At 37.8% G+C, this 19,038-nt stretch overlaps 1 protein-coding gene across 2 annotated transcripts; it reads right to left on the bottom strand.

Annotated features, from left to right (window-relative positions):
• Positions 1–2,160: 2,160 nt before the first annotated feature.
• Positions 2,161–17,494, bottom strand: LOC146579168 (uncharacterized). 2 transcript variants are annotated; one of them, XM_085261450.1, is made up of 6 exons: positions 17,371–17,494; positions 16,506–16,590; positions 7,490–7,822; positions 6,731–7,018; positions 6,363–6,512; positions 2,161–4,343 (listed from the first exon to the last, which is right to left on the bottom strand). In XM_085261450.1, the coding sequence occupies exons 2-6, from the start codon at positions 16,579–16,581 to the stop codon at positions 3,040–3,042; spliced, it is 2,151 nt and encodes a 716-aa protein (XP_085117576.1). In that variant the 5' UTR covers positions 16,582–16,590; positions 17,371–17,494; the 3' UTR covers positions 2,161–3,039. The 2 variants fall into 2 exon arrangements, with proteins under 2 accessions (XP_085117576.1, XP_085117584.1); XM_085261458.1 differs by having other exon boundaries at positions 7,490–7,723.
• Positions 17,495–19,038: the final 1,544 nt, after the last annotated feature.

The following is a 19,038-nucleotide window of genomic DNA, read 5'->3' as shown; positions in this document are numbered from 1 at the left end:
ACTGAAGGAACAATGGGCTGGGAGGTGAATTCCTTAATCTTATTTATGCAAATTCTCATGACCATTGATCAACAGCCACTGACCAAACATCCAGATGAACAGAATCAACTTTTGGAGATTTACTTACCTGGATAATTGAGCATGCAACAAGACGTCCTCAAAGTTGTCTTGAGTCATTAATTATCAGTTGAAACAATGAAGGTCAACACCAACAAACGACCTGAGCCTCAACAAGCAAGGTGTCAAGAATCCAACAGAGGGCATCAAACGACCATGAATAGCCTCTGCAGCACTCCTTTGCTTAATAAATATCAATTCACTGCAATCCACAAGTTATATTATGAACAGATACGTTTAAGAAACTACTAGGATATAAAAAATATTATATAACAGTATTAAAAACTAAACAGGAGATCTTATAATGAACACCATTAACAAACAGCAGTGGGCCCACCCGGACGGTGTTCACATAATTGCAGGTGACTTTAAAGAGAATTTATAATGCAGCTAGACTGATAAATTACTGCTATGAGCCACAGATCAGTTATTTCCCATCATGCCCCTCTGGCATCAAAAGTTATCAGAAAAGGCACCTGTTTTGAATAAATGCGGAAACCTTGAAACACTGATTCCATCAGTGACTTCATTCACACATGTATCAACACAATTTTATCACAGACCTCAGATTAAACATCTATAAGGCATGACTAACTAGGCAAACATATGAGGATATAAAAATCTATTCAAAAAGAGTATTTGCAGTTTATATACATTTTTAAGTCTTCAGCAATAACAACTCAAAATGCATGTCACTGTCTTTTTACACCCTGTGTGTACTGATCAAACATCAACATTTTATTCAACACCTCACTGATTTACAGTGAGAAAATATTACATGTAACGGCAATACTTACACTTTATTTCCTGAATATAACTAAATGTAAAATTACTTAACTGAAGTGCTCTTATTCAGCTGTTAACAACACATGTGGACCAACGTCAGTGAAGAAACATGACTCTCACCTTCAGGAACATTTTTGGGTTCAATATTTTGGTCAAGAACATTATTAGACAGTATGAGTGGATGTGACAGTGCTCCTCCTAAACCACAGGGAATATTAAATATCCCAGTAAGAAGTACAAAAATGTAAAGATGATGTTTTAGCAAGCAACCATAAGAAAACTATGACAAAAAACAAAGGACAACTGAAACTGACGTTTTGGGGTTTTTTTTCCAGCCATTTGGTCACAAAATAAACTGTAAGACATTTTTAAACTTGAATCGAATGAAACTGGATGAACAGTGTGAGGATCACCAGAGTTAATGACAATATGTCATCTGGAGGCTGTTGAAAGACTAAATTGTCTTTCCTTATGAGGCTGGTGAGCTGCAATGAGATTTTTGTGAAACTGAAGCTATGTTATAAAAATCATTTGTTAGTTTTACCCGATACTGCTGGATAAACCAAAACTCACTCAGGAAAAAGGTCACGCAGAGCTCAAGTTTTCACTCGCGAGAGGGAAGCACTTGTCTCCAACCCACTTCAACTTGCTTCCCCTGTGCAGGTCGTTTTTATTGTTTACACACATAAATATTCATAAAGCTTGTTGCTGTTTTAACTAAGAAAAATTACCATATATGGTTACAAAGTGTGTTGTGCAAGCGTAGTTATACGATGTGTGTGGTTATATGATGTGAGTGCAGCCCTCCCAGGATGTTGTCGTTATCTTGTTCCGCCAGGTGGCTTCCTTCATTGAGTAGAGTCTGTTCTTCTCAAGACTGCTTGTTCCCCTTATGGAGGTCGTGCACATACTCATATGGGTGGGTTACATAGGGAGCAAACAGAAGCATTCTAGCTTTTTAAATGGCAACCTACAACACATACATTAAACCTAAAATCGTTCATAATTATTTCTTTTACATTCTGGTCCTGAGGAAAAAAAGCTTTGGACTTTGTGGTATGTCTAATCTCACTAATAACAGTACTTTAAAAAAATCTGTTTTTCTGTTCTTTGTATATTTTTGACAAATATTCAGAGACTTCATTTATGTATTTTGGGCACATTAACAACTCTGACATTGTTAGGATGAGGTTTTCTATTACCAGTGTTCCCCCTTGAGTCACTGCTACATCTTCCACTTTGTGAGGAGATTCTGTAACATTAATGCATTTTTAAGTCTCATGAATATAAGTTTACCATCACCTAAGTACAACACCTTTATCCTAACCCTCCTTCAACCATAATTTCAGATTGAACCCTAGAAGCAAATGTTAAGTCTGGTGAAAATTGTTTTAAAAACTTGGATTTGTTCAGAAGGCTGTGATTTAAATTAAAAACAGGACTCTTCACCACATTAACCTTTTAAGGTGAAAAGTGGTTTTATTACACTGAATGATGCATCATGACACTCAGACTGTTAATCACTGGTAACAAGCTGTAAATAACACCACATTACAGTCACTATGAACAGAAATGAATATATGTTTACAAAAATTAAAAGTTATTTAAAGTCAGCTAGTGCTGAAAGTTCCAGTTCCACTCATTTTTCTTTTTTGACATATTTTTGATGGCAGAAGCTCCATCCTCGTTCTGTGAGATATAACTTCCATCCATTATATTTTTCAGGGTCGCGGGGACTATCCCAGCTGCATGTCTTTGGACGGTGGGAAGAAGCCGGAGTACCTGGAGGGAACCCATGGAAACACGAGCAGAACATGCAAACTCCACACAGAAAGGCCCCAGCCTGATGGTGGAATTGAACTCAGGACCTTCTTGCTGTGCGGCAACAATGATAAACACAGTGCTGCCCAAGATACAACTTATCATATTTAATTTGAGCTTTTCCTTCATCCTCCACTTGATAATCACCTTTTTCATTTCAACACTGCCTTTCTTCAATGACCTATTTTCCTCATGTCTCTTCTTCCTCTCTGTGGCTCCTGATCAGAGTACAAACATAAAAAGAAAAAGGAATTTGCTTCTCCTGAGCTGATCTTTCTGTTTTTCTATAACTGCTGAAAACTGAAGTCCTGAATGTTAATCCACCTCCATCTGATCCTGCTGGTTTTCCTCTCTCTGTTGTTCTGCCTCCAGTTTTTCTCTCTGTGTCTCCTTCTGTGCCATAAACACAGAATAAAGATTGTTTACTTCACCACTGTTTTCCTCTGCTCTCTTTTTCTCAGTTTCTGACTCTTTTATGTCCACATTTCTCTCCATCTGTCTTTTTTCTACAAGCTGTTCTTGTTGTGTCTCTTTTTCTCTCCGTGGTTCTTCATGTGTTTCTTGTTTCATTTCAAACTGAGGCTCATTCACAGTCACAGCAGATGTTTTTGTTCCTGGACTGTTGGTGTTGCTCCTTTGCTCTGTTTCTTCCTGTTTTTGTTTTTTATCATGATCATTTCGTTGTGTCTCTTTTTCCTTTTCTTCTCTTCCTGTCATGTCTTGTGTTTCTACTGTAATCAAAGACTCTTTGTCACTAACAGTTAATGGATTTATTCTCTTTTCTTGTGGCCTGTCAGTGTCCCTTGTTTGAACTGTTTCTGTCACATGCTGATTTTGTTGTGTTTCTCCATCTTTACTTCTCTGCTCTCTGATGTCCACATTATGTGTTTCATGTCTTCCTCTCCTGCTCTGTTCTTCATGTGTTTCTTGTTTCATTTTAAACTGAGGCTCAGTTTTAGTCACAGCAGATGTTTTTGTTTCTGAACTGTCAGTGTCCACTTCTTTGCTCTGTTTCTTTTTGGTTTTTTTCATGACCATTTTCTTTTGTCTCTTTTTCTTTCCACTGTTGTTCACATCATCCTTTTCTTCTCTTCCTGTCATATCCTGTGTTTTGTGTTCCATCTTAATCAAAGACTCTTTGTCATTAACAGTAGATGCATTTATTCTCCTTTCTTGTGGACTCTCAGTGTCCCTTCCTTGCTCCCTTTCTGTCTCATGAACATCGTGTTGTGTTTCTCTTTCCGATTTAAAGTTTTTCTCTTCTCTGTTGTCCACATCATCTTCTTCTTCTCTTCCTGTCACTTCCTGTTCTTCTTTTGTTTCTTTTTCTATTGTAATCAAAGACTCTTTGTCAATAACAGTAGATGGATTTATTCTCTTTTCTTGTGGACTGTTTATGTTCTTTATTTGTTCTGTTTCTAAAACAAACTCATCTTGTTTGGTTTCTCTGTCATCTTCATGTCTTTGGTCTTCTCTGCTGTCCACATCATCATCTTCTTCTCTTCCTGTCATGAGTGGTTTGCTTTGTTCTTCCACCACTGGCATCCCACTGTTTTTAGAGCTGATCGTGTTTTTCTTCCTGGCCTGTTCAGCTCCATCCTCCTCACTCTTCTTTTTTTCTGTCAAATAAAAGAAGCAGTAGAAATGGATGAAGAACAATATGAAACAAAGTTCTTGTTGTTTTTTTGTAAATGGGTAAAAGTGAGAAAAAATAAATAAATAACACATTAAAGTATTTGAAGCAACCTCAATAAATGAGCAGTAATTGAGATTTAGTGCCATCTAGTGGTGAATTTACAGATTACAACCAACTGTTAGCCTTGCGGATGCACAGAAACAGCGACAGACATCACCAGTGTTGGGGAGTAACACAATACACGTACCACCGTTACATTTTTAAAATACACAATATGAGTAACTGTATTCCGCTACAGTTACCATTTAAAAAGGTGGTATTCAGAATACAGTTACTCTGTTGAAATAAATGGATTACACGGCGGTATTTTCCTGTTTCATATGTTAGGCTATGCCCTCTCTATTTTTGGTAATTCCACGTCGTGGAAACCAAACAAAACACTCATTAAGAGGCTCTAATGTCTGTGTCTCAATCTTGCGGCCCATGTCACCTCTACTTCCGGCCCGCATAATGACCTGAAGAAATATTTTTAAAAGTGATTGTTCAAAAACTTATTCAATATGAAGGCAATAGGCAGAGTGTTACAGGCACAGCCCTAAAGAATGTAGCCTCATGGTCAGTGTAGCCCAGTTGTAACTAAGCTATTAAGACTCGACTGCAACCTTTAAACACCTCTCTCTGTCTCTTGCTAGCAAAGTTGACCCAGACAACAAAGTAAAGCTAGTTTTCAGCTACGAGCCCGACATGAACACGACGTATTAGCCAGAGGTCCCTTTACTATGGTTCGGAGCCGCGGACTTGTTTTATATACACGCGGAATAGTTTCTATCTGGGATCGCTGCAAAAAGTCCAGCCTTACCTAATGTCCACCTACTGTTACTCATTTTATATTAAGATTTAAAAATCTAGTTGGTATTGGTATGGCGAGTATCCTTCAGTAATAGTAATAAATCACACAGCCATAGTACATGCATGTAGTTGTAAAAAGCATGATAATATATTAAGTAATCCAAAGTATTCTGTTACGTTACTCTCATTGAGTAACGTAACAGAATACGTTACAAGATACTGTTTGGGGCATGTAATCTGTAATCTGTAGTGGAATACATTTTAAAAGTAACCTTCCCAACACTGTGGATAAACATATCTGTATTAATTACTGGCATAGTAAGAATGAAGCACCTGCCAATACCTCACTAATGTGGGAGAAATGTTTCGTCACTCATCCAAGTGACTTCTTCAGTCTCAGCTAACTGCAGGTTTCCCCAATTTTATAAACAGTACATTTGCATAATGACTGAAACCAGCCCACTGAAGAAACCCCAAGATTGGGAAAACCTGCAGTCAGCTGAGACTGAAGAAGTCACTTGGATGAGTGACGAAACATTTCTCCCACAAAACGCTACGTCCAGATGAACAGGATCAACTTTTGGAGATTTACTTTCCTGGATGATTGAGCATGCATCAAGACCAACAGTAGCACTGTTTCCATGAGCATCATGTTTATCAACAGCTCTGGAGACACGTGTTGTTAATCCAAGCCTCAACAGATCCAGTATGGAAATATGGGACCGGCACTGGGAGTTTTTTGGGGGAATGTTTGCCTCCTGTGGGTTCCTAGTTGGTGACAGTTTCTGAATATGTTTTTCTTTTATTTCATTCATTCATTCAAGCCAACATACATTCTTACAGCCAACAAATACAATACACTAGAAATGTTGGTGGATTTTGAGTTTCTCTACTAATAAACAATGATGAGCAGACTCTGTGGAACTGAACCATTTTTAGGGTCAAGAAGACAACAATTCTATTCTTCAGGTGATTGTTGTTCTAATAGATCCCTTTAAATCTTTTACACTGGACTCAGAAATATTTTTAGAAGTAACACATAAAATCATTTTTTGATAGATTGATTGATTATATGAGAAATAATAATAATAATTATTCTTATTTACGAGGGTAAAACACAATTATTCATCATTTAGAGAAAACAATGACTTACTGAATTTGCCTCTTCTCCACTTCCATACAAAGAAAACTGCACCAATTAGAAGAAGAACAACAGCAACACTGACAGCCGAGGCAACAGTGACATTTGGATTACTGATTGGACGACTGGGTGGACCAGAAGGACTGACCAAGAAGAAATCATCTGAAATTAATAAAACAATTCATAATTCATTGTTTACGATATATATTAGTAAAATATCATTCTTTGATTCATATCTTTAACACTTCTTCTCTCAGACCTTTATGGGTCACCAAATCATATGTGTCCATCTCTCCCTATCCCAGCATCCTCCTCTGTCACCTCTCTTACGCACTTGCCATTGCTCGTTGCCGCCCCATTAAATAAAACATTCGATTTACCTGGAACATGTATGTGTGTCTCTCTGCGCTGGTTGGTGTTCCTCTGTTGGACTCTGCAGGTGATGTTGTTGCTGTGTCTCTTCTCCACAGTCACTCTGCTGCTGACAGTATAGAGGTCATCAGGACCTCTGAGGGTCTCTGTAGGTCCAGCAGAGAGGAGGTTTCCCTCACCGTCCAACCACAGCAGCTCAGGCTCTGGATACCAGCCTGCAGACTCACACTGTAACACCACTCCACTGATGGTTTTATTGAGGCCTGCAAAGCTGATAACAGGCGAGGAGACGGCACCTGGAAAAAGAGGCTTGTCTCACTTCACAGCTGGTGGACTTTGAACATAGTTCTGACTTCAATCTTTTCCTAACTGATAATGAGTTGTGTAACTTAATGAATGATAAGGCTTGTTTACTTTGTTGTAATATTTGTAATACTGGACACTACTACCAGAGAATACTGGAGAATAGAGAGATTATTTCTCAGCATAAACAAATGTTTTTGTGATATGTACCAATTGCTTGCCATGAAAATTGTCATGGAAATTGAAATATTGTCTTTATCTTTCTCTCTGCTACTAGCCTCTGAGGTGTGTGTTATGGAGACAGATTTTGGCTTTTTCAGGTAACTTCATGGTTCAATTCTTATCAACTCTGAGTTTCAGAGTTTTCTATTCTTTTGGCTAATGTTAGCCAATGTTAGCTGATGTTTAATAGTAAATGAATTGTTCTTAATAGAAGAAGCTAAATAACTTAGACATCCACTTACTAACAACAAGTTGAACATTAGAGTCTTTACGCAGGTCTGGAACAAAGCATCTGTATTTTCCCTCATCAGACGGTTTTACTCTGGAGATCTTCAGAGAAAGTTCTCCATGTTTCATTTCATTAATAAACAGAGATGTTCTGCCCTTGTAGGATGGATTTTGTAACTCAGGTCTCTCCGGCCACACATGGACTAATCTGAGGTCCAGGTCAGGTCTACTCCACTCCACAGTCATGTCTGAAGCATCCATGGTTGGGTAGAGGTAACATGGCAAAATGATGTCATTACCAATGGTTGCAGCAACTGGCTGATTTGCACCAATCACCTCTGACTGACCTGAGACAACAAAGGCTTCTGTTTTTATTTCACACAGAAATGAACAACAAACCTTGTTATTACTGTAAGCACATAACAGTTTGGTATAATTCCAGTGAGTCAGTGACTGGCGAACTTAACTAATGTGGTAACTTTGAATGTCTAAAAAAATAACATAAGCAGTTATGGATATTATTAATTAAATAATATAAATATCACAGATGGGGCCAGTTCATCGTGTTATTCCCAGTGAGAAAAGTAATAAAGAACTTAACCTTGAGATGAGAGTATGTCATGGCTGCACTTACAGCCACACAGTGGCAACATAAACCATATTAGTGTAGAGGCTTTTACATAACATTGCATTTACATTTGTGTTTAAATATAGGAATTAATTTACAGGACAATGAAGTTTGGTTTAGAATTAATTCACATATCCACATAACACTGCGTGTGTTACTGCGTTACTAAAACCGTGATTTTTTTGCGACAATGTCTCATGACATTGACGTAAGCGAGTGCGACGTTCATGACAACAGATCAACAATGGATAATAAACTGAGTGCGGGAGAGAGTATGACTGTGCAGCATTTAAAGCGTGGAAGTACTGACCTTATTTTAAGTTTGATTCCATAAAAAGTGACAAAAACATTAGTGTCCGTTGTGCGTGGGAAGAAAACTTCTTTTTACAGCAAAAAACCCCCCCTAAACTTCCAAGCAAGCTCCAAGTGCGCTACCACGTAATGGGAAACTCACAGAGAAACTCGCGGATTCTTCAACTGACCGCTGCAACACACCTGCACCAGGGTAAACCTCCGCCTACCCTACTCCTGGTTTACAGGTGAAAATAGAGCAACAGGACCGCTAGTCTTTGATTTTATTTATTTTCTGCTGTGTTTTACTTGCATCTATTTGAAAGACTGAGTGTAAACACAAAAAAAATATTTTATTTTATGTGCTGGAATGTGCAGAAAATAGGTTTAAATGTTAAACTAATTTCTTCAAGTCAGAGAATATTGCATATAATTTAATTTTTACTTGATGCATAAATTTAAAAGATTAAAAGTAATAAAACAAGTTTTATTGTTTCATTAGTTTTTATTATTTTTTAAAAGGGACTTTTCCATTTGATTACATTTTGTATGTCGATTATGCAGAAAAAGTAAAATTGGGCTGAAAGATCTATCGCTTTATCACCTATTCAGGTTGTAAATCGTGTTTTTAAAAAGTAACTAAGTAACTAAGTAATTAATTACTTTTGAAAATAAGTAATCTGTAAATTAACGGTATTACTTTTTGGGGGAAGTAATCTGTAATTAGTTACTGATTACCTCCCTGAACCTGGTTTCTGCCTGTTAAAAGGGGATTCTTTCTTCCCACTGTTGCCAAAGTGCTTGCTGATTGGGGGTCATTTCATTGGTGGGGTTTACTCTGATCTCTCTGTATTATTGTTATCTTTACCTTTTAATACAATGCACCTTGAGGCAACTGTTGTTGTAGAAATAAAACTGAAATGAAATTAATTGAAACAAAAGTACACTGAGAAATTTTACAAGAAAAAAAAACATTAAGGCAGTTTTTTAAACAGAAATAGATTTTGGGAGTCCTATGATATAAAATAAATACAGTATCTAAAGTTGCTTCTATGAATAAATTTGCTCATAACCTGCCAGAAAAAAAAAATACTTGCTTGTTTTGGATCTTGACTATTTGTACATGGTATATGGAAGGCTGTTAAGATGTTTTTAGTATATTATATGTGTGTGTGTGTGTTTGTGTATGTTTATGTTTGACCACACACAGTGCTAATAAATTATTATTAGTAGTATTATTAGCATCATTGTTATAGATTATTAAAGATTGTTATTTACTTGCTCTAAATTGTAGAATATTTAGTTTATTTTGGGTTTGGTACATTTTTTAATGACTGTTATTTGTAATTTCATTTTCATTTTCTTTACACCACTAGAAGGAGATCCTTTCAGATTCAAATCACCATGGTTAACTGGAGTTTGTTGGATTTTCCTCTGTAATTGTAAAGCTTCTACGTTGGTAAATGTAGCACCACCACTGTTTGTGTGTCACCATTGTTTTTGGACTTCTGGAACTCATTGGCGCACGTGATTATGGTCACGTGATCCATGTCAACCCTTGACTGTCTAAAAAGTAACTCATTTTTAACTCATCAGACATGCACTGTCCAGACTTAATCCTTAATCTGAGAAACTGGGCCCTATTTCAGGAAGCCGGTTTAGAAAACTCAGAGTGAAAAACGATACTCAGGGTTGAGTAACCCCGAACTGTCCAACTCGGAATATTCGGTTTCAGAAAGGCTGATAACAATTAGTTCAATCAACGCGGAGTTGCTTTAACCCCAAGTTAAGCGCGCGCACGAGGATACATAAAGCCCTGATTAGTGGAGCAAAGATTAAGCGAGTCACCATGGAGACGGAGGGAAAGAAGGCGCAGTCAATGTATTTTACAGCGCTTGAGGCCGAAATTCTGATTTTGCAGAAAAAAAGTAACACAGCCTCAGCTGCAAAAGAAAGGGAGCATACATGGCAAAACATAGCCGACAGAGTCAATGCGTGAGTGTTAATTTAAACATTGATCTAGGGATTTCCACCCATTTAACACGTTATTTTATTATATTTCATTTTTTATTTTATACATTTTATTTTGTGACGTGATGTGAGCGCAGGTGCAACCCAACAGGCCCCAAACGTGCCTGGCAGCAAGTAAAAATGAAATATAAAAATATAGTCCAAACAGGTAAGGTGTAATTGTATTATGAGCCATAGTGCTTGGTCTGTTTGTCCCATGTAAATCAATTGCTGTTAGAGGCTACATTAATTTTCTTTCTGTAAGCACTTATTGAAATTATCTGAGCACATTACAAGTAAATATTTGCTTACTCTGTATGCTCAAATGTGACCCGTTATAGCCAACAGAAAAAAAGCGGAGGCCCGAAAGACAGGTGGGGGTCCTCCACCACCACCACTCACAGAGGCTGAGCAGTTGGCTTCCACATTTGTGATAATGTTGGCAGCATCACATATGATCTTCACAGTGCAGAGAACACAAATTAGCATCCATTACTATAATGAAATAATTTGTTAGTTTGAAATGCTACAGGGAACTGTGTACCTGTACATTAATGCTGTGGAAAGACTTCCTGTTCACATAGTCTCCTTCATTTACTGAAGGAGCAATGATTGGAATGTGAGTGCCATCTATACAGCCACTCACGCCTGGGAACCGTGAGAATAAATGTAAAATTTAAGTAGTAGTTCAAGTATCACCACATCATGAATTAAGTTTTGTTCATCCTGATACCTGCAATTTTGTGGAATCTCTCTTTGATAAATCTTGTGGGTCTATGACCGGGGAACACCACAAACGAGTACAGGAGACGTTTCAGTGCAACTGTAACATTCCTGACTGCCCGACAGACGGTAGCCTTGGAAACGTGCTCAGCGTCATCAATATTATACAGAAAGCTCCCGTTTGCAAAAAACCGAAGTGCAATACAAATAATATGTACAGAACTGAGAGAATGTCCGCGATGTGTCACATGAGCAATATTAGGCCTGAGGATGTTATTCAAATAAATTATAGATTGTGCTGAAAAATGGTAACGTTCACACAGAAGATCATCAGGAAATGATAAAATGTCCAAACGCGCTCTAATCACTCTCTCCCGGCGGAGAGCTCTGCGGAGAATTTGGGCTTCAACATCTACTGGCTCTTCAAGGAAGGGGCACGCCATGTCTGACACTTCCTACAGTCAGGTTTCCGACAAAGAGGCGGAGACAGTCAGGGTTAGTTGTAGTAAACCTGCTAGGGGGCAGGTTAGCTTCACGGAGTGTGTCGTAGTAACTCACTCAGAATTAATCTGAACTCGCTTTGTGAAACCGAAAACCCAGAGTTTTCGTTAACTCAGGGTATACTTACTCAGAGTTTGCACTAAACCGGCTTCCTGAAATAGGGCCCAGGTCATAGATTTTGTTCCATCAAGTGTACACCCATAAGGAAGAGGATTTCATAGTTAAAATCTCATCATGCTTTAATATTTTCATAATGGTTTAACTATGTGTCAGTAAATATTATTATTAATAGAATTATTATTTTGCAGGTTCAACAAACTCACATAGCTTGATTCAATCTTTAATATGTACAGTTATTTCAACTGCTTCAGATATTATAAGTCCATTCAATGGGTGTCAGAAATCAGATTCTAAATTGACTGATAACATCCGAAGCCAGTGGTTATTTAGCAAATAACAGACTTTGATATAGTCCCTCAATACTATAACATTTCAATTTCAATTTCAATTTCAATTTTATTTCTATAGCACATTTAAAAGTCACAAGTACAACAAAGTGCTTCACAAACGAACCATACTTGCAATTTACAACAGGAGAAAACAGTTAACAAAGAATAAAATTATAAAATAATATAAGAACAGACATGAATCAGGGAAAATTAAGCTAAGTAGTTTGAAAAGCGAGCTTAAACAGATGGGTTTTTAACCGAGATTTAAAAGATTGGATAGTTTCCGACACACGGACATCAACCGGTAGGCTGTTCCAGAGTTTTGGTGCAGCGAAAGCAAAGGCCCGATCCCCCTTCGTCTTTAATCGAGACATTGGTTGCATTAGAAGCCCCTGATTAGAGGATCTGAGTGCCCTTGTAGGGATATATAGATTAAGAAGGTCAATCAAATAACTGGGTGCCAAGTTATTTAAGATTTTAAAAGTATATAAAAGAATTTTAAAAACAATACGGTATTTGACAGGAAGCCAGTGGAGGTCAGCTAGAATGGGAGTAATATGATCCTGTCTTCTAGCGCCGCTTAAAAGGCGTGCTGCGGCATTCTGGACTAATTGTAGGCGTTGAATAAGAGAGAGTTGGAGGCCTAAGTAAAGAGAATTACAGTAGTCCAGTCTAGAGGTTATAAAAGCATGAATGAGCCTTTCAAGGTCTTTATGTCGTAGGTAAGGCATTGCCTTCGAAATTTGGCGTAGTTGGTAGAAGCTGGTTTTTACCACTGCAGCCACTTGCTTATCTAATTTGAGGGAGCTGTCCAGCATTACTCCGAGATTTCTGACAGTGGGCGATAAGTGGCTGGCATAGGAACCTAAAGTCTCCGAAAGCTGTTTCAACGGCATGTGGCTACCAAAGACGATAATTTCTGTTTTGTTTTCATTGAGGGTGAGCGAATTATGCAGTAGCCAGTCTCTGACGTCACACAGGCAATTAAGCAACGGCAATAGCGGGGATTGAAGATCCAAATCCAAAGGGAAATAGATTTGGATATCATCCGCATAGCAGTGAAAAGAGATATTGTGATTTCTAAAGATTTTTCCCAGGGGTAACAGATAGAGAGAGAACAACGTGGGACTTAACACAGACCCCTGGGGAACACCGCAACGAAGGGGTGCGGGGGAAGAGGAGTGATTTCCCATAGAGACAGAGAAAAACCGCTCGGATAGGTATGATTTAAACCATGAGAGTACTTTGCCTTTAAGGCCAACTACATGTTCAAGTCTTGAAAGGAGAATATCATGGTCGACCGTATCAAAAGCAGAGGACAAGTCTAAAAGAACTAAAACCACAGGGCGCCCTGTATCAACAGTTACGAGGAGATCGTTAAAAACTCTCAGTAAAGCTGTCTCGGTACTGTGGTGAGGTTTAAAACCAGATTGGAATTTTTCATTGATTCCATTTGCCTCTAAGAAAGATTGCAATTGCTTGAGAACAATTTTCTCTAAGACTTTAGCCATAAAAGGGAGTTTCGATACCGGCCTATAGTTTGAGAGGACATTAGGATCAAGATTACTTTTCTTGATTACAGGTTGGATAACTGCATGTTTGAACACAGCAGGGACGCAGCCTGATAGTAGTGATGAATTCATTATAAGTAAAATCCAGGGTCCTACAATATTCAGGGCGTTTTTGATAATGCGAGAAGGGAGCACATCATGACGGGAATTGGAATTTTTCGTTTGAGCTATTATTTCCTTAAGGGTCGGAAAGGAAACAAATTCAAACTGTTCTAGTACCGACGAGGGTTCGGATGTTAAAGATGTGTCCTCAATGGGTAGATATGTGGATCTTAGTGCTATAGTTTTATCTGAAAAATAGTTTAGGAATTTTTCACATAAAGCTTGGGAGGTCTCGGTCTGAGTGGAGAGTGGATTTATTAACGAATTAAAAATGCCAAAAAGGACCTGCGGCTTATGACTATTAGTCGCAATGATCTCCGAAAGGAAGGAGGCTTTTGCAGTTTTAACAGCCTTCTGATATTTCTTCAGACAATTGTGGAGAATGTCAAAGGAGATCTGGAGTTTGTCTTTCTTCCATCTCCTCTCCGCTTGGCGGCATTCACGTCGGAGGGTACGAGTATAGTCATTCATCCACGGTTGACGGAATGGTTTAAGGCGTTTGGTCTTTAAAGGAGCTACAGTGTCTAAAATAGAAGTACAGGTGGCGATGAAGGAGTTAGCGAGATCATTAACCGGTGTAGCTGTATCCCAGTTAATTTCGCAGAAGGCAGTGTTGGTCAGAGCCATAGAAAACTGAGCAATAGTCTCTGAGTTAATCATTTGTGAATTAATGTGTCAGATGATTTGTAATACTAATGCTCTTACCATCAGAATTAAGAGATATCAAAAAATGTGTTGCCACCATGAAATTATACTAGTACTACTTGCTAGTCATGACATTTCATGATCTGATATACAAACCCAGCTTCCAAAAAGCGGGCATGCTCTAAAAAGTAATTAAAAATAAAATGCAATGGTTTGCCAATTACAGAAAATCATTTTAATCATAATAGAACATAGAAAATATTGTAAACCTCAGACATTATACTATTTGACGAAAAATATTAGTTCATTTTGAATTTGTTTGCCGCCACACGTTTTAAAAACATTGGACCAAGGAAACACAAGGCTGGAAATGTAAGTGATATTAAAAAGAAAGAACATCTGGAAGAACATTTTTCAAGTTATTAGATTAGTTGGCAACAAGTCAGTAACATAACTGTGTATAAAAAGAGCATCACAGTGTGGCAGAGTATCTCAAAGGTAAAGATGTGCAGTTCAACAATCTGTAAAAGGACTGTCTACAAATTGTGGAACAATTGTAGGATAATGTTTTACAACGTAAAATTGTGGAGACTTAGAATATCTTATCATGTACAGTACACGATATTTTAAAAAGATTCAGAGAATCTGGAGAAATTGCTGTCAATGTACATACACAGAAAAATTAAACAAAATAATTTCATCACAGTAGAAACCAGAAAAAATATATAAATGCTTTAGCTGTGTAAATATACCATTATAAGAAAAATATTAAGTATGTGATGACAGCAACACGTCTCAAACATGTTGGGATAGGGCCATGTTCACCACTGTGTAGCAGAGCTGTAAACATCTGGAATCTGAGGAGACCAGTTGCTGGACTTTTGGGTGAGAATGTTGTCTCATTCTTGACTGATAAAGGATTTTAGGTACTTAGCAGTCTTCTATCATCTTTGTTGGATTTTGCATTTTATAATGTGCAAAATGTTTTTAACTGGTGAAAAGTCTGAACTGCAGGCAAGTCAGTTAAGAACTTATATTCTATTCTACTATGAAGCAGTGCTGTTGTAAAAGATGTGGTTTTCTATTATCTTGATAAAATATGTAAGGCCTTCCCTGAAAAACATGTCATCTAGATTGGAGCATAAGACCTGTATTTACCTTTAACCACTGATGATGCTTTTCCAAGATGTGCAAGATGCCAATTCTATAGGCACTAATGTAGCCCTGTACAATCAGAGATAACAAGATGGTCCAGAACACGGTGTCCATTTTTTCTTAAAATGACTTAGACCCAGTCATGTACTGTCCTGTTGCCAGTTAATGTAATTAAATGCAAAGTGTTCCTCCAGTTGTTTCTTTTTAGTAATACTTACTTTTCCAGGATTACCTTTCAAATTCAAAATGAGCTAATATTTTTCATAAAATGGTAAGGGCTTAAACATAAATAATGTTTTTTGTAGTGGTTGTCTGTCTTTTTGTGTTAGCCCTTTGACAAACTGTCAACCTGTCCGGGGTGTACCCTGCCTCGAGCCCTGTGGTAGTTGGGACAGGCTCCAGCCACCCAGTGAGCATTAGTTACATAAGCAGAGGATGGATGGAATCTTTCTTTTGTTCAATAATAAATAAAATATGTGTTTTATGTAATTTGCAAATCATTATTGTATCACTATTACAAATGATTTAACACATTCACTCATGAAGCCAAGCAACTATATCAAAAGTTTAATACTGGCTAAACACCTGTATAAATATACTTAAGTCAAACAGTGTCAGTTTTTCCAGCCTGCAAACCTTTTTTTTTTTTTCCCAGCATGTCATTATATGAGTTTTTGGAAGGTGTGTGCTATTGATATGTACAGTTAAACTATTATGAGATGGCCAGTGTCTGGCTGTGCAGTATGGTAGTCACTGATTATTTTTATACAGTGGACACTCGAGATGGTCCCTTAATCATACATAAATTTAAATATTCATTTCTGTATGTAAACATACGGTTGATTCTGTTTATCTGGACATTTAGGATTTTCTTACCTGGATGATTGAGCATGCATCAAAACATGAATCTACAATTTATCTTTTATTTATATAAATGAATGACTGGATAATTTACCTTGACACAAGGATATCAGACCAAGGACAATATAAGTGTACAAAACACTGAAGACATCAAAGCAAGGATTAAGCATCCTACAGGTCTGGGGAAAAAAAAGAATACAGACAGACACTTAATACTTATTATTTATTATAATTTTCTTCTATGCTATGGATAAACTACTTAAACTGTATTCCTGTTCCCACTAACTGTAATGATATCATAAGGACAAATCAGGTGACGTCACTGTTTTACATTAAGAAGTGAACAACATGGTCCGGTCCGAATAAAGACGTATAACAGGCTGGATCCATCAAATCTTTTAACCCAATTATGCAATAGTTCCGTTCATTTAATTCAGAATGTACTGCTCGAAAAAAGACCTGTTGCTTTCCATTGTGTACTCCGTCATCTTCGAAGCAGAACAGGCTTCATCTTAGTTTCACTTTCATTTGCAGTTACATTAAAACAGACTTCTATGGAAATGTGTTTTTACATAAATGTGTCTTATTTTAGATGTGCAGCATCTGGATTATTTAAAAAACAAAGCGTAATTATTTAAAGCTTAATTCAGTATTTCGTGACGTCCAAATCAAAAGAAAAAGTCCAGCAGGAATTCGGTGACGAAATTAAATGTCCCTGAATTAACTTACAGGCTATGAAAACGAAATGGTCCGATTATATGATGCTAATGTATTTGTATTTATTTTTTACAACTTTCTATAATAAAAAAAAAGTGAACAAAAAAGTACAAGTGTGGTAACCTGCGCCACTCCCACAGGACAAAGGCAGCACTGTCCTTGTTTTAAATTAAATCAAAATAATCTTTTTTTCTCCTCGAAAGTCCGAGCAGAGCACATTATACACATGTATGGAATCATACCTGCAAACCCAGTATTTCGGAAAGCTCCCTGTCAGCGATCAATGACCAAAATCAAAGAAAGAGTAATGAGTAAATACTGTTTCCGCTCACTTGCTGCAAAAGGTGAGCTTCCGCATATCTTTGGCGGCTGGACCGATTAGATTTGTTTACGTTTACATATTCCACTCTCCATGTTCCAAATGTTGAATCCGTAGATTCATCATTTTCACTTCAGGGAAAAAACGGTCTCCAGCTCGTGCAAATGCATACGCGTATCAACATTATATTATCTTCAGACAAGGAAATTATCCTAATTTAATTTTTTTTTTTTTTTTACAAAGTATTCCGCCTGGTAACCCTCTCTTACAGATAACGAGACGACGTCTTCCTCAAGGCACCACCGATCAGCTCGACTGACCCTGAAGTTACAGCCTGTTCACCTGATAGGGAACAGCTGAAGGGGAACCAAGTTACCTGGCGACGGTCGCGGTTTAATGTGGACTACGGTGGCTGGGAAGTGCAAAGCGCAACAAATTAAAAAAACAAAAACAAAACAGCAACATATTAAAAATCCATGCTGACTTAACAAAGCTTCAAACCTGCTTTTCAGATGGTCTAATATTTAAAATAAACAGGTTTCAGTACAGATCTGTTCTCCACTGTATCACTCTTTTATTTTACACACAACAGTGAAACTAAACTCAGCGGAGACGGCAGCAGAGAGGTCACATACATCACACAGGAAAGAAAAGTGTTGTTTTTCCAGGATTTATTGTTTACGAAGTTTACCTTTGACGTCATGTCCGGCTGTGGGGGCGCCAGATTACAAAACAGAGACTTGCATTGTCTCAAATTCTTAAAATATTTCATTGAATGAGTCTATCTTCTTCCAAACCTTAAACACGTTTTATCTTGTTCACACAGTTTTGACATCATGTTGTGGAGCCACTTTTCAGTAAAACTCTAAACAGTCACTGAAACCCATTTTTCACAGTGATTTACTGATGACACGGGATCGAAGCAACTGGAGGCAACAACTAAACACGACTACAACAAATACAACACTAGTTAAACACAACAACTCAGAATTGTTCACACCTGCTGCTGATTGCCGATGTCATTTACATGCATTGAGCCAGAGCCAGGAGGCCTGAGCCAACAATGCATGGACAAAAAGAGGCAGGGGAGGTCAGGGCCCTATTTCAGGAAGCCGGTTTAGAAAACTCAGAGTGAAAAACGATACTCGGGGCTGAGTAACCCCGAACTGTCCAACTCGGAATATTCGGTTTCAGAAAGGCTGATAACAAGTAGTTCAATCAACGCGGAGTTGCCCTAACCCCAAGTTAAGCGCGCGGACGAGGATACATAAAGTCCTGATTAGTGGAGCACAGATTAAGCGAGTCACCATGGAGACGGAGGGAAAGAAGGCGCGGTCAATGTATTTTACAGCGCTTGAGGCCGAAATTCTGATGGCAGCATATGCCGATAACATGCAAATCTTGCAGGAAAAAAGTAACACAGCCACAGCTGCGAAAGAAAGGGAGCATGCATGGCAAAACATAGCCGACAGAGTCAATGCGTGAGTGTTAATTTAAACATTGATCGAGGGATTTCCACCCATTTAACACGTTATTTTATCATATGTTATTTTATTTGTTATTTTATACATTTTATTTTGTGATGTGATGT

This window comes from Mchenga conophoros, linkage group LG3 (genome assembly GCF_057382185.1).
Source record: "Mchenga conophoros isolate Kocher_MC1m ecotype Shallow Benthic linkage group LG3, M_conophoros_male_GT1.1, whole genome shotgun sequence".
NCBI lineage: Eukaryota > Metazoa > Chordata > Actinopteri > Cichliformes > Cichlidae > Mchenga > Mchenga conophoros.
Note: the sequence above shows the minus strand (reverse complement) of the source record. Positions and strands in the feature narration are given on the sequence as shown.

Bases quoted from the DNA above. Each gene is read 5' to 3' on its own strand.
- LOC146579168 (XM_085261450.1), bottom strand. From the start codon at position 16,581: ATGCTTAATCCTTGCTTTGATGTCTTCAGTGTTTTGTACACTTATATT. The intron at 6,513-6,730 runs GTAAATCGAATG...TATTAATTTCAG, and splicing joins GACACACATACATGTTCCAG to ATGATTTCTTCTTGGTCAGT. The intron at 4,344-6,362 runs GTAAGTCATTGT...TTTATTTGACAG, and splicing joins GTGGAGAAGAGGCAAATTCA to AAAAAAAGAAGAGTGAGGAG.